The sequence below is a fragment of the Mesocricetus auratus genome, unplaced genomic scaffold, assembly GCF_017639785.1.
Source record: "Mesocricetus auratus isolate SY011 unplaced genomic scaffold, BCM_Maur_2.0 Super-Scaffold_100008, whole genome shotgun sequence".
Lineage (NCBI taxonomy): Eukaryota > Metazoa > Chordata > Mammalia > Rodentia > Cricetidae > Mesocricetus > Mesocricetus auratus.
Window position 1 is genome coordinate 56,073,853 of NW_024429192.1, and position 14,587 is coordinate 56,088,439.

Genomic DNA, 14,587 nt, shown 5'->3' on the forward strand with positions numbered 1-14,587 from the left:
AAAGAAAGTCATCTTTAAAAAGGATTTTTGGCTGAACTTCACGGCCTTCAGGATTTGGTTGAGAAGGGCAGAATCTACTACTTTTCTGATCTTGATACCCTAGGCCTTCCTGTTGTAGTAGGTCCATCACCGGCTTCTGAGAAAGCTGCACAACACCTGTAACTCTCTGGAGTAGACCGGGATGTGAGACAGGTCCAGGGAAAAATCAAGCCTTGGAGGAGCTCCTGTGTCCTCTCTTGTGTCTTCAGGCTATTTCTGGTTGGTCCGGAAGTGCAGCACAAGTGCTGCATACTGTCTCTAGCTATGAGGCTATTTCACAGCAGCCAGCTATTTTACCTTGTGCACAAAAACGCTTCTAGACTCGGTTTCCTACCGGTTGGTAACAGAAGCTTCCCCACAATGGACACAAGGAGTGTCTGACTCAAGAAGAAAAGGACCATCCCTGTGTGCATCGAAAGCACCAAGAGGCCAAGGCCCTCGTTGTGGAGATGACTAGGGTAGCCTCTTGCGTGTGGCAGCAAGGAGCTAGTCCCATCAATTCTGCCCAGGCCATACACGTTTTAGCTGCATAAGTGCTATCATGGAATCTGGCCTGTATGATTTAATTTTTCTTTAAAACAAAAACATAAGGCAGAAGAAATTGGAAGGATTATTTTTAAAATGTTATATAACCACATGTGATTTTTTATTTTATTTATTCTTGTCTATCAATATACAGAAAGTCTCATTTTTATAGTAAGAAAAAAAGAAGACTCTTAATAAAGGCTTCTTAAGTCTACAAAATTAAGCAAAAGAAGATGATCGACTAGTTCTATCAAACAATTAATAGCTTTCCCCTGAAATAGTTAATAATTAAAGAATAATTGCTAGAGAAAGTAGTTGTCAGGGAAACTCCCAAAGTTCTTCTGAACTTGTAGAGCGTATTAACAGCCCAAACTAAACACTCAATTCTTAAAATGCTCCGCTGCCCACAACCCTTCCCCTCTCACAAGCGCCTGGACAAACCCTGGCCCTCTTACCTTCGGACTCTAGTTTGTCTGCATTGATTGGGCTGGTTGGTGACCCCGTTGAGGATTTCCTGCCACTGAGCCCTGAGATCATTGCCATAGAGGACAGTCTTCCAATGGCTCTCACAGCATTGCCCGTTTTCTGGAAAATAGACAGGGAGGTTGGACTCAGGCGGTGGCCCTGGTTCCAGTAAGCAAGTTCTGATCAGAGGTGAGGAGCCCAGGCTGGGAGCCGCAGCTGCTGGATGCAGGGCCTTTGGGCTGAGCCCAGCCTAGCTCTGCTCACACTGTCAGCGTGTCCGAAGATGTTCGGAGAATGGAATGGGTCCTGGAACTGATGTGTGCGTTAATGTGACTAAACAAGGTCAACATGAGACAAAAACTCTTTTCATACTGTGCTTCAACTCCCATAAAAGGGATAGTTTATATAAAGCAACTGCAGCCCGAGACAGCTCCAAAGACTTATTGCTGACTGGGCCCAGTGGGGCTGCTCTCATAAAACAATGCCTGCAACAGGATTTCAGCTGGTCAAGGAGATTGTTACTACAGACCCTGCAGGTCCAGAAAAGTGAAGCAGGGTTTTATTGACCTTGGGCAAGCCACTTGACCTCTCCAGGCTGTAGTTCTCTTCTGTGCATAAAGAAGGGGTTAGGCCAGGTGGTCTCCAAGGCCCCATCTAGTTCTGTTTATGACTGAGATGCTTCAGAGATTTGAGGAAGCACCCAGACTGGCTCCGACACACATCTATGGTTGCTCAGTGGAGCTGTTCCTTCCTAGTGTCCACTGGCGTGTCTGAGACAAACACTCAAATGGGCCACTTGGGCGAGGGAGGAATTTCTGCTGAATAGAATCAGGACTTGTCACATAATATCTATGCATTGTGAAAATTCTATCGAGCATAGGATTTACAGTAAGAGAGGCTTGGTGTACAATGGCACCCCTGTCTCTTTTCTTCCAATACAGTTTCTCTGTCTTTCCCAAGGTCAGCGGTGATGGCTAAGATAATTCAAAGCATCTTCCTTCAGTAACCAGAGACTTGCACCCACGGAGCCGACTACATCCCAGACTGGCCCCTTGTCTGAGCAAAAAGGAAAACAGCCTTCTCCTCATAGGCAAATGCCTTCCCCTCACTCCGTGGATCTCACACTGTGCTAGCAAAACCACTTTCTTCCCAAATTGATTTTACACACTTGTGGATTTCAGTGACATGTCACAATTTTAACTATTGGGAAAGCCGGTGTTTTCAATAAAAAGACTATTTCAAAAGTGAATTTCAGAATGTTAAGGAATCATGCAAAAGTGTGTGTATGACTGTGTGTGTGCATGTGCCTGAGTATGTGTCTTAAGCAGAGACCTGTTGTTGCAATCGTCACTTGTCCACCCTGCACTCTGACCTCCTTGTTGCAACCTATTTTTGTGCACTTTGGACAAACATTCAAACTGGCTCTGACATGTGGCCATTGATCTCTTCCTGCACACAGCACTATGGAGTGTGGACATGCTCCTGGTTTTCTGCTACCATAGTGAAGGAGGGAGGTTCTGAACAGAACCTGGTGGGTCAGTCCCCCGTAGGGTGAAAAGAGAAGGTGGTGGCCCTTCAGAGTGAGAACATGCGGCAGCCTTCACGCTCCGCTGGTGCCCCGTCTGTGGCTTTGCCAGTTGTAGTGTGGGAAGATCCACCTTTTCCCATGGAGACCTACCTTGTCCTGGGAACTAGGTAGGTTGCATCCATCTCACTGGAGTCAAGATTTTAGCAGCTCATTTCCTAATCACCTGATCCTCCCCTTTGAGCTGACTAGCTCCTTTCCAACACATACTGGTTTGTTCTGGCTTCAGAGTCTGACCCAGAGGAGTCCTTCCCAACAAGGTCAGTTCTCTGACCACTCATTACTCTGTGACCTTGTCAAAGTTAGTTCTCCCTTCTCTGAGCCTTGGCATCTGGATCTTAAATCAAATCCAGAAAAAATTAATCTCCTTGCAGCTCTAGTTTTCCCAAAGGATTGTCGATTCCCAATCAGGAATGTGTAGCAGGACCCCCCACACTCTGTCTTGAGCCCCTGGGGCTCCCTAATTCCAGTCATGTGGAGTGGGGTTGATCAGGACTGTATTCACTGCATATTGTGAACAGATAACGTCTTTCTTCTTTCTTGGTTTTATTTTGTAACCAAATTACTAATACAAACTTATCAGAATGAGGCAAATAAAAGTTCCAGTATTTCAGAAGGAGCATTAGGAGCAGACACTGTCATGTGGAGAAACTTTGAGCAGACATAGACATTCATGTAATTTCTTAAGTGGGGATATTTGCAAGTGCTTAATAACAAAAAATTAAATCAACATCAGAATTAATTATTTGGAAACTGCTTTCTGTAGAACAGCAGTAGGGAGTTGTCAGAACTGCCTAGTGTAGGGGCATGTCTCTGAGCTGAAAACTGATTGCTGCTTCACAGAGACCTTTGGAAATTCTGGAGCAAAAATCAATAGATCTAAGTTTAAGTTCTTGAGCCTGTTTTGCAAAAGTCTCCCTCTTTGTTGGTCGACAAGGTTGGCTAAGGCTGTGCTTCTGGTGGGTAATGTCTACACAGGCCTCCATAATATAGTTCCCATTGTCCAGCTCTTGGAGAGCCAACTAGGATGACCAGGACTGTTGGCCCAAGGCTGTCCATCTCCCAGGACTGGGTTTTTCAGGGATTAACAGCTGAACAATGCCTGGAAAACTTAGGAAAGCTGGCCATCCAAGTACCAGCCTGCACACATCTTTAGAGCAGCCTCAGGATGACAGAGCCCTCAACAAGTATGGGATGCCATGAGCAGTCTGTATTTATATATCTATATTAAAATACAGAGCAGACTCTAATATTTCATCTCCTGCTATTTTTATACATATTGCTGGGGTCTCTGCAGTTTCTAGAAAATAAATGCAGCTAACTTTAACTTCCACTCTTCTTTCTACTACTGTTGCAGAATCTTTGTTTAACTTTGCAAAAATATGTTACATTTATTTAACTATGAAAAGATATGTTGTTGTTTTACCTTGCCTACCTAAGATATCTGATTTGGTCTATAAAAAGCTGAATGGCCAATAGTGAGGGAGGAGGTATAGGTGGAACTTCTGGGCAGGGAGAGTAAGTAGGAGGAATTTAGACTGGGGGAGAGAGAAAAGGAAACAAGAGGGAGACACCAGGGGCCAGCCAGACATGAGGAAGAAGGAAAGTAGGACATACAGAATGAAAGAAAGGTAAAAAAATCCTGAGACAAAATGTAGATGAATACAAACAGGTTAAATTAAAAGAGCTGGTGGGACAAAGCTAAGCAAAGGCTGAGCATTCATAATCAATAATAAGTCTCCATGTCTTTATTTGGGAGCTGGTTGGTGGCTCAAAGAAAAATTGCAACTACATACTACCCTCCCACGCCCAGTCTTTTACATCTAGTTTTCAGACAGAAGTCCTGGTGCCCTGCCCCACCCACCCCAATGGCTACATTTCACACAATTGTCTGTCAGTATGAATTGAAAATATGCCTTCTTTCAGAATAACTTTACCTAAAGATCAGTAATACGAATAGACATCTGTGCCCCCACTTAGCCTTGCATGGAGGGATTTGTTACCAAGTTAGCTCCCTGTTTTTGGGGCCTTTTATTAGAACAGAATAGTCAGAAGGTTCCTTCTGGAGTTAGTGTGGCCACGTGTGCTCTCTGCTCTCTCTCCCTGTATAGTCCACTCCTACTCCCCTATCCTGCTGCACATCCCCTTGGCTACTCTGAGATAGAGCCCCCTATATCTGGGGGAGCCAAGGTTCTGGAACTGGAGTTTAAATGTGGAAAATAGTTCCCTAAGAAAGCAACTTAACAGCAGGTCAACACAGCTGAACTGTTCCCAGTGAAATTACACCCCGGGGCATTCATGTTGAGTGAGATTTTTATGGACTAATTTGTGTGCAATTTTGCAGAAAAGTCATTTCCAAATGCTTTACTTAAATTAAAACAGGGAACTAAGGTTCTTTTTCTGAATTTGGCCCCCACCCTTCCAGAAAATCCTATGGCCAGTAAAGAGCAAATCCAGCAATTAGGAGATGCGCTGTGGAGTGTGTGTCCCTGGCTGCAGAGACAGAGCCATTCTTTCTCCCATTCTCTCTCATCCACAGCTCCCTTCTCTGCCCACGCCCCCGTCCGGCACCCTTCTGGCTTGGAGCCACTTGCAGATATTCTGAGGTGACACGCTGCCTCATGCAAGCCAGATCCAGTTAGACTTGCTTCTCTGAAGACTGTCTATTCTTTCCCAAGAATCGTCTGACATCTGACTGACAGAGAGAGGATCATCAACAGAGACAACTTTTATTTTGTAGATACCTTTAAAAAATTAAGGATACTTCCCACTCTGACCTGGAAGGCCCCAGGAGGTGAGTGAGGCAGGTGTTACAACCTGTCAGCCCAGTTATTCCAACCTCCTTGTAGCACGGCTCTGGCTGCCATGTGTTCAGGACAGCAGCCTCTTAAGCCCTGTGCCCGCAGGCCCTTGTGGTCTTTCCTCATTTCCTAACCCTTGTGTGAAGTTGGGTTTCTAAGGGAACTGTGGTTTAGTCACCTTGTGTGTTAGTGACCAGTGTTCCATGCACCCCCTTCCCCCATCACTAGCTCTGAATCGCCTATTAAAGGCTCAGTCCTTTATGTCTAGCCCTAGGTAGTTTCAGGGTAGGCTCAGTTTTCACCTGCCGTTTCTTCCACCCATGCTGTTGCTCCAGCCCTCTGGGATTTAAGTATGGTTTCTACCAAATTCCTAGCTCCAGCCCCTGAAGGCTTTTCCTATAACCCTTTCCATCCACCCTCACTTATATGGTCATGGAGCTATACTGATCATTTATAAATCCTGGTGTGCCTGTGTTCTTTCATGTGACATTTGCTTTGGTTTCCCACTGCACTATATATTCCTTGGGTATGGGAATCATGCCCTCTCCTGAAGCCCAGGAGTTTTAAAATTCCAACTGTGATAAAAGATTCAAACAGATGGAGAAGGTGCTAAGAGCTCTAGGGTTTGGATGGCAATATTACCGTCTTGTAATTAGAGGCAGTTCTGTTATTATTAATGCTGTGTATTTGTAGCCAGTTTCTAGGCTTGATTCCTGGTTTTCTACTGAGCCCTATGATCCCAGATGATTTCTCTTGTCTACTCTCTTCCTTGATTTGTCTACAAAGTAGGGACACTAATCCTACAATGATAAGATATAAAAGTAATGGACAAATGTAATGTTTAAAACTTGTTAATTTGACAGGAGATCAGCCTCTGTGTACACTTTAGAGAGCTCTCGAAATTCGGTTTGCCCCAAGACATACCTGCATTATCTAGATTAGGTTAATTGTGATGAGAAAATCTACTTACTGTGGGCAAAACCATTGCACGCTGCAGCCTTAGACTGAATAAAAAGGAAGCAAGCTGACTGTTCACTGATCTATTTCATGGTTGCAGATACCACGTGACCAGTGGCCGAATCTCCTGACATTGTGACTTCACCACCATAATAGGCTGTGCTTAAAACTAGCCAAAATAAAGCTTTCTCCCTTAAAGGTGGTTTATTATAGTAAATGGAAAAGAAACTAACATATACAGAAATCCTTTGAATAAACTCAGATCCATGGCCAGCCCTCCATACATATTAGCTACTGACGGCAGTGTGGAAGGCCACTGTGGTCCAGGCACTGTCCCAAAGACATTCAAATTTTGTCTCATAATTTTCCACAATTTTTGGTATCAGTGTTACTCCCACTTACTTGATAAGAACATGAATCCACAGTCAAGTTAACTACCTTGCCTAAAGTTACCACAGTTTCCTCTTTGGAACATGTGCTCTCCCTCCCCCTCTCACAAGGAAATATGTGACCATCATGCCACCCTTAAGGAGCCCAGCTTCTCTAGGACTGCTGAATACTCCTCAGGTCATGCTGCTCATCCCCAGCCAAGAAGACTGGGCCATTAGCAGTTTAACCAAGGGGGGTGAGGTCATTTTAGAAGTAAATTCACATTGTCTTGGAATGAAGCTAGGGTCAACTAATCTGAAAGCTAATCTGAAGACTGTACCCTAACCCACCGGGCCCACGTTACCTGCCACTTCCTCCTTGCCATGTACTTCTTCATGCGGTCCTTGGACAGCTTCTTGGCCTCCATGTTCTTGGTGTCTTTCATCAGCCATGGGTGCTGAAGGCACTGCGTGCAGTCCAGACGGTTTCTGATGGAGGCAGAGATCAGAGGAATTCTGAGTAGGAGGGGACCTCAGAGATGATGGAAGGGAAGCCACCTGTCCCTGGTTACATAGGGCACAGCCCAGAGCTGCCCGTTTCCAGCTCACACACAGTCATCAGGGGCACTGTGAGTGTGGCTCTTTCTCCCCTTGTTCTGGACCCAGCCTAACCACCAGCAGATTCTCAACCTTCCAGAGTCCAAAATGGTCAGAGTTACAAGGCTAACAAAAAAGAAAAGTGACTAGAAAGAAGCACAGCTCAATGTGGGGCTCTTTAGACAAAGGGGTCTTCATGTTTTATAGTCTTCAAATGCATAATTTTATCACAGACAATTGAAAAAAACAGTGACTGATAGAGAATTGTTTTTGGAAGGTATGCTGGGTTTAGGGATTTAAAATAATGTTTGCTCTATGTGATGAAGTGTGGTTTTTGGTGAGTCCATTTGATTAGTACAGAGGAGGCCAACACAGCCTGTTGCTAGATCATCTTAAGGGCAGATGAGAAAATGAGGTATACACACAATGCCTCATTTATCACATCTTCTATGAATGAAGTTTGCTTCACAAAAGACATCCTTGGTGTGATCAGAAGTGAGCTATCTGTCTTGGGAGCAGGAACTGTCATCACCTTGAAAGGGAATCCAGACTCCCATGACATCCAGATTCTTTTTGGGTCATGCTAACTTCTGACACAACCACTGTGGCCACTAAGAGGCTGGGACTGCATTGTGAAGAGGTGTGGATGTCACTCGGGGAGTCTGAATCTGGAAGGCTCAAGCAGATTCAGAGATAGGTGGGCATTAGGAGATTAGGCACAGCCATTGAAGAGGGTCTCCAGAAGACACCTGTAGCAACCACTCTCCCCTGTTCATAGGGTAGGAGGGGACCAGTTACAGAATGGGGAGCCACAGACCAGGTGGCCGGGTGGATGGAAGACAGGTTTCAAAATCACCTGCTAATCCTGAACCTCTTGCCTACCTCCAGAGGTGGCTGTCCCTCTCCTGCTCCTGTCTCATCACCTATGTCAACACCACCCTTCTTGGCATGTTCACAACTATCTCCTACTGCCAAATACCACTCAGAGCTGGGGGTAGAGCAGGGGTCTGGAAACAGGTTCTGCCTCCTGAAAGTTATTTACATGATACCCTAGGGCTCCCTGCCCCAGCAGCTCTCCTGAGGAGCACAGGGCCGCCCAAGCAGAGTCTCTTCCCTTCTGGCTTTGATTTAGCTGACTCCACTCACCTGGAGAGATACACCAGCAGGTGGTGGAACCTCAGCCCACCTCTTCTACCTAGCCTCACTCCAACTCTGATAAAAGCTGTATGTTTCATCTTTCTCCGCTGCTTGCCATCACAGGCAGAGGCACCCCAGTATCCACTGCTCACCAGTCTGTTCTGTATGAGAAAGAACTGGACCATACTGAAGGAATAATTTTGATGGGAATAAAATACCAAATCAGAATAGTCTGGGGATATAAAGAGGACCCTCCAATGGGCTGTTGGCTGTCTCTGTTATCTATGCTTGTAAGTTAAACAGGCACTCCCCCCTGTGAGCCTTGATGAGGGCCCTTGGGATCTGCAGAACTGTGAGGGCCACAGCCAAACAGACAATAAAAGGCCAAGCATCACCAAGAAGCTGTCTTTCCCTTGAGACCCTTGCTCAGGGGGTCACCATTCCAGTGGGGTTTCTGTGCTTCCAAAGTGTGGGGGGGTGTCTGGCACCAGGAAACAGGGATCACTCCACACAACCACTGATTGGGTCCCTCAGCGGCCACTTTTTTCTCTTCAGGGGACACAGGATTGATGTGGAGCTAGGAAGAGGGAGCTTCACAGATAAAGGAAGGCCCTGCCTCCCAGAACCAGCCCAGAGACTGACAAGACCGCAATCCCAGCTCATTACTTCATATCTTTCTTCAGCAAGTTACTGATGAAGTCCTTGGCATCGTCGGAGATTTCATCGAACGCCTCATCATCAAAGTCCCAGGTGGCAGAAGTGACATTGGCTAAGGTCTCATTATCATTGTCACCCATGAAGGGAGACAGTCCGCTGACCCTGGGGGAGAAGAGCAGAAGAATAAGTCACTCTGTAAGTGACTCCTAGGATCCGCCTCAACCACCTGTGAGACTGAAGTGAAAGATTTGATTAATCTACAGACTGCCAAGACATACAAAGCAGAGCAGAGAAACCCCTTCATCCTCCTCTTCCATCCCAAACCTCAGGCCAGCCTTCACCTCTCATAGGCCTTCCTTGAGTCCCTTCCTCCCACCTAGTCCTTAGTCTCCTTTATATACCTCCAGATGGAGAGGGGGGAGCCATCTAGGGATGGCTCATCAGATGTGAGCCAATAAACATGAGGGCTTTTAATCAGCAAGGAGGCACAGGCTTGGTGAGGCATTTACGCTCCCCTGGAAAGCCTGTCCACAAGGCGTGCAGCAGAGGACAGAGTGCAGCGTCTTCATTGGCTGAGTGACCTTGAGCACTTTCCCCTCCCTCTGCACCACGTTCTCTTCACGCTCTAACTACACGGTCAAGCGCCCTCCTCCTCAGCGGCAGGCACCGAACACACTTTACCACCCGCAGTGTAAAGATCTGAAATAGATGAACTCATTCAATCTTAACACCACCCCAGAGCACAGGTAATCTTCACTTCTTCACTATATGGAGATGGTAAGCGAGGCACTGGCAGAGAATCCGTTAGGTCAACCTGCCCAAAGAGCCCCAGACATTGAGATGTGAGCCCAGGAGGCCGGATCCTCGGCATCTCATATTTCTATGCAGACTAAGGAAGCTGCGTGCATTGCACTTGTGCTTAGGACAGCCGGTAGTTAGGGTTCTTCTGGCGCCGTGTGTATCTTACATTTCTTACAGATAACCTGTACTATCTCCCAGGAGCCTGAGCCAAACACAGTTTGCAGGGCAGTGTTCTCAGAGTCAAATAGAACAGACCATCCTCATTTGTGACCTCCATGCACCTCTTCTTCATGCCAGTAACCCCCTCACCTTGCATGTCAAACTAAGGGCTGGCTCTGTGGGTGTACGGCCTGCACAGCTGCCTAGAGTCCCACCCTGAGATGGACCCCAGGCCTAGCATTAATGCTGTACTACTACCATCTTTAAATTGTTAATATGCTTCAACAAATGGTTCTATCCCTTCAGTTTGAAAATGATATTCTTAGTCCTTTCTTGACCCTGTCCAAATCCCATGAAATATAGCCAGGGCCCCCTTAAGTCAGGGTTTTATGAACATCCTTTTTCCAAATCGTTATTAGTCCATCATCATAAACCGCAACACGCTGACAGCTTCTGGAGCTCTTCAGCATTCAAAAGGCCTCAGCTTAAGAAATTTGCTTGTACCTGAACTCTGTGCTTGAACAATACCCACTGGAAACACTGGGAGAAGACTGGCCACGGGAGGAGCCCTCTGCTGAATGCAAGGACAAAGAATTTAGAGTTGGTGAGTGTGTATTTTCCCACTCTAGTTAACAAACTTGTGTTTTTGAGTATTAACACACCATCGTGCGTGGCTTTTCTTAAGGCAAGATGCTGACTTAAGTCCATGAGGGCAATCTGAACCCTTTTTGGTCACGTACCCATGAGGGCCTGGTAGAAAGCTACCAGTCTTTGAATTTGCACTGATACATGCTACTCCATCTTGACCCCATAGTGACTGGGCTGGGTTTCCGAGGGACCTTTCAGTTCCCTGACCTCTGTGATGTGTGTGGCCTAAGCAAGCTCCACCAAGATGCAGCCTGTCTTTGCTTGTGGGCACCTGCTTCTTCTCACCTTTACATTTTTTATTTGAAGCAAGAAAGGGATAAGTCCTGCAGTGCTCCAACGGACAGCAAGAAAAGCAAACAGTCACGCTGAGGAATGCCAAAAGGGCCCCTTCTGCACGTCTCCTTTCCTAATTAGGACTTGGAATCCTGCATGATAGGTCTTAATCACTGTCCACGTTGAAGGCACGGGGAGCCCCAGCCTCTGGCCTTGGCACTGCTCCTTCCTGGCAGCACACCCATCTGAAACACTCTGTTCCGCCCGGTTCTCTGCTTGCCCGGGTTCCTCTTGAATTAGAAACTTACAATATTGGTACACATAGCATGATGGCCAAGGTAGAGTTTGGATATTTTAGTAATGCTTGTGTTTCTGTTATATTTCTGCTTCAGTGTGTAGTATGGTGCAGGCTGGCCTAGGATTCATGATCCTCCTGCTTCTGCTTCCCAGGTGCTGGGATTAAAGGTGTGCACAACCATGCTTCGTTTGGGGTTTCATTTTTTTTCTGTTTTGGACGTTATTGCTAGAATTTGCAGGAAGGGTCATGTGTCGTTTTTATTTCAGAAAAAATAGCCTACCAACCAGTTAGCAAATACACTAATGCTGTGTGATGCCCTACCCCCAGTGTTATCTAGTTTTAAATCAAAGGATTTACCAGTTTTCATAAAATTGCTATCTGTCTGGGCAAGTTCTCAGATGCTTGGCTTCTCTCTCAAGCATGTGGATTCCTGACATTCATTCTCATATCTGAATCACAGCACTTCAAGGTGTTCTACTCTCTTAACAGCATTGCAATGTTGGGCATTAAACCTAAGGCCGAAAGCATGCCGGAACAGCCTTATGTCCCTGCAATAGACCCCCAAGTTGCTCAATTCTTATTTGTTTTATGCACATGAGTATATCTGTGTACCACGTGTGCCCCACACCTGAGGAAGCTAAGAGAGGGAGTCAGATCCCCCTGGAATTGGAGTTACAGAGAATTGTGAGCTGCCATGTAGGTTCTGGGAACCGAACCTGGATTCTTTGCAAGAACAGCAAGTGCCTTTAACTGCTGAGCCAACTTTCTTGCCCCCTAATTGTTTATTTTTGTTTGTCTGTTTTTGTTTTTCCAAACAAGGTTTCTCTGTGTAGCCCTGGCTGCCCTGGCTATCTTAGAACTCACTCTGTAGACCAGGCTGTCCTTAAACTCAGAGATCCACCTGCTTCTGCCTCCTGAGTGCTGGAATTAATGCCACCATGTCTGGCGTTGCCTAATCTCCCACAGCAGGGCTCCAGCAGCAGCTCTCAGGCAGAAGCCTGTTCTTCTCTCAGGGTGGAATGTCAGGAGAGCAGACAACATGGAGATGTCTCTGGAACTATACTTGCTCCATTACTGTCTTTAATTGCCCAGACATGATTTGGCTAAAGGAGTGGCTAGATAAGGAACCACATGGCTGCCAGCAGAACTACTGTGTGCTTTCGAAAGGTTTAGACTTTATCCCATTTTCACCTTAAGAATCCCCAGCGGACAATCTGAAACAGCCGAGTAGATTCATGGGAAGAACCAAGGGCTAAACAGGGGACTTAGTCATATTTGCCAGAGTCAGAGTTTTGGGGTGGCAAAAGTTGAAGGTAGTGACTGGGCTTGGCAAGGGAGCAAAGAGGCAGGGAATCCCGGGCTCAGCAGAGGGAAAGAGAGCCCAGTTCCAGGAAGGGCACACAGAGGTGACAGCCACACTCTCTTTCTCTGCATTTCCCTGATTCGTATCCAGCATTAGAGGAATGGCCTCTGGCACTTTGGAGTTGGGAGGATGAGGAAATAAGAAAAGGGTAATGGTAATGGCTGCCTTTTCTCTAGGGTAGGGAAGGGAGGGCGGAATGGTGGAGTATGGATGAGACAGGCCTAGTCAAGAGGGGCTCCCCCAGGTGTAAGGGAACACCCAATGCTCAGGAAACCAGGAGGGAGTAGCTGGTGGGCAGGAAAGAGGTCTCTGGAAGGCTGGTTTGTGATTTCCCTCCATGAGTGTGACCTGGAGCTCCTTACACTCTCTTCCTGCCCATTCAAACTACCTTCACAAGGAGATCCAAGGAACCCCTCCCTTCAGAATCACCTTGGAGCTGCCATTGTTTCTATGAAAGGACAGGAACCACCCTATTTTTCCAGGTGCCCAGCCCCTGATGGTGCTATGGCTTAGCCTGTTCCTAATACTTGCAGCACAGCCTGCTGTGGGAAGCCTCCCCTGGGACTGGGGGATTTTGGAGGAATTCAAACTCCCACAATGAAGCGGGATTCCTCTGCACTGGTGTGGTGTGATGGCGCTGCCTGTAGGTCAGGAGGTATTGATTCAACAGGCATTGAACATTGTAAAAACACAGTGTTACCTGGCCAGTGCTATCCAGCTGCCTTCACTGGTCCTAGAAAGGAGTCAGGAAGACTTTCTATACAAAGATGAAAGGTAGGAACTGTTAGACAACCTGCTCTAAAGAGAGGGCTGAGGCAGGGCATAAGATGCTGCAGGGCACTGGAGAGCCTCTTCCCAGCAGCAGTCCCAGTTCTACACAGCAGGGCTTAAGGGAAGCCATTTAGCTGGCCCCAACTTTTGTTTTTAGCATCGTGTGCTCTTCTGAGAGCTCTGTAGTTCTAGAGGGAACTCTTAGATTTGGGCCAGCCCTTAAGGACCAGCCCTGAAAACTGCCATAGCAATGAGTGCAGCCATCAGGACACTGAGCTGGGGTTGAGCCTACTTGCTACCTGTCTCCCATCCCTTTCTTTACTCCTGACACGAGGCTGGTTCTTCTACATCAAGGTTATCTTTCCCCATTTAAAAAATTGTCTTTATTTCTTAGTCTTTGCTTTAAAAGCAATTTAATAAACAATGAAGGGGGTGTAACACAGTATCTAAAAGAATTTATTTTAAAACACAGTGCTCTTCTGACCAGTAAGCCAAGTTCCCCATTACATTTCCAATGGAAATGCACAGCTATTCTCTCTAAAAACACACGGGCCAGAAGGCTGTAACACTACAAACTGGACACTACCTAAGACCTTGTCATCCACACAAATTATGCTGCACAGCTTACATGATAATGAGCCATCATCCACAGCTGTGTGTAACAGTAGGACCTGGTCTCGTGGCATTGAGTACAAGAAGCCAGTCACTTCCTTCTGTGTCATTTCATGAAGTTCAAGAACAGACAGAACTGAGCTCTAATTTCAGAAAAAAAGATGAAGTTGGTCCCTGGGACAGTAAGCATGAGAGGACCAAGGTCTCCAGGGTCCCGGTTGTTCCGTTCTTGGATCCAGTGTGAGACACAGGGATGTATTCATTGCCAGAACCTACCAAGCAGTCCAGTTACCACTGTACCTCCTCCTGGTTTGTCTGGGACTATCCCCATTTGTATGCTCAAAGTCTTGTACCCTAGGAAGCTATTAGTTCCAGGCAAAATGGAACACTTGGTCACCTGCCCAGCTCATGGTAAGTGGCCAACCACGCAGCTTCCATGGCCCTAGTCACTTTGATGTCCAACACAATCAAACCCCTGCCATGACCCACTCTACTTTTGTGCTGAAATCAGACCTGCTCTTGTGAAACCCG

The 14,587-nt window shown here is 46.5% G+C and overlaps 1 protein-coding gene and 1 long non-coding RNA gene across 4 annotated transcripts in view; one reads left to right on the forward strand and one right to left on the reverse strand.

Moving 5' to 3' along the window:
- Mylk (myosin light chain kinase) overlaps positions 1–14,587 on the reverse strand; it is a 176,552-nt gene that overhangs the window by 6,190 nt on the left and 155,775 nt on the right. For all 3 annotated transcript variants that reach the window (XM_013114547.3, XM_021228014.2, XM_021228015.2), the window contains 3 exons: positions 9,141–9,293; positions 7,106–7,229; positions 1,020–1,149 (listed from right to left, as the gene is read on the reverse strand). In XM_013114547.3, the coding sequence (XP_012970001.1) occupies positions 1,020–1,149; positions 7,106–7,229; positions 9,141–9,293 (407 nt within the window). The remainder of the gene's footprint in view (positions 1–1,019; positions 1,150–7,105; positions 7,230–9,140; positions 9,294–14,587) is intronic.
- Positions 5,157–11,492, forward strand: LOC121141956. The gene is made up of 2 exons (XR_005878942.1): positions 5,157–5,408; positions 9,030–11,492. It is a non-coding gene; the product is annotated as an uncharacterized LOC121141956 (long non-coding RNA).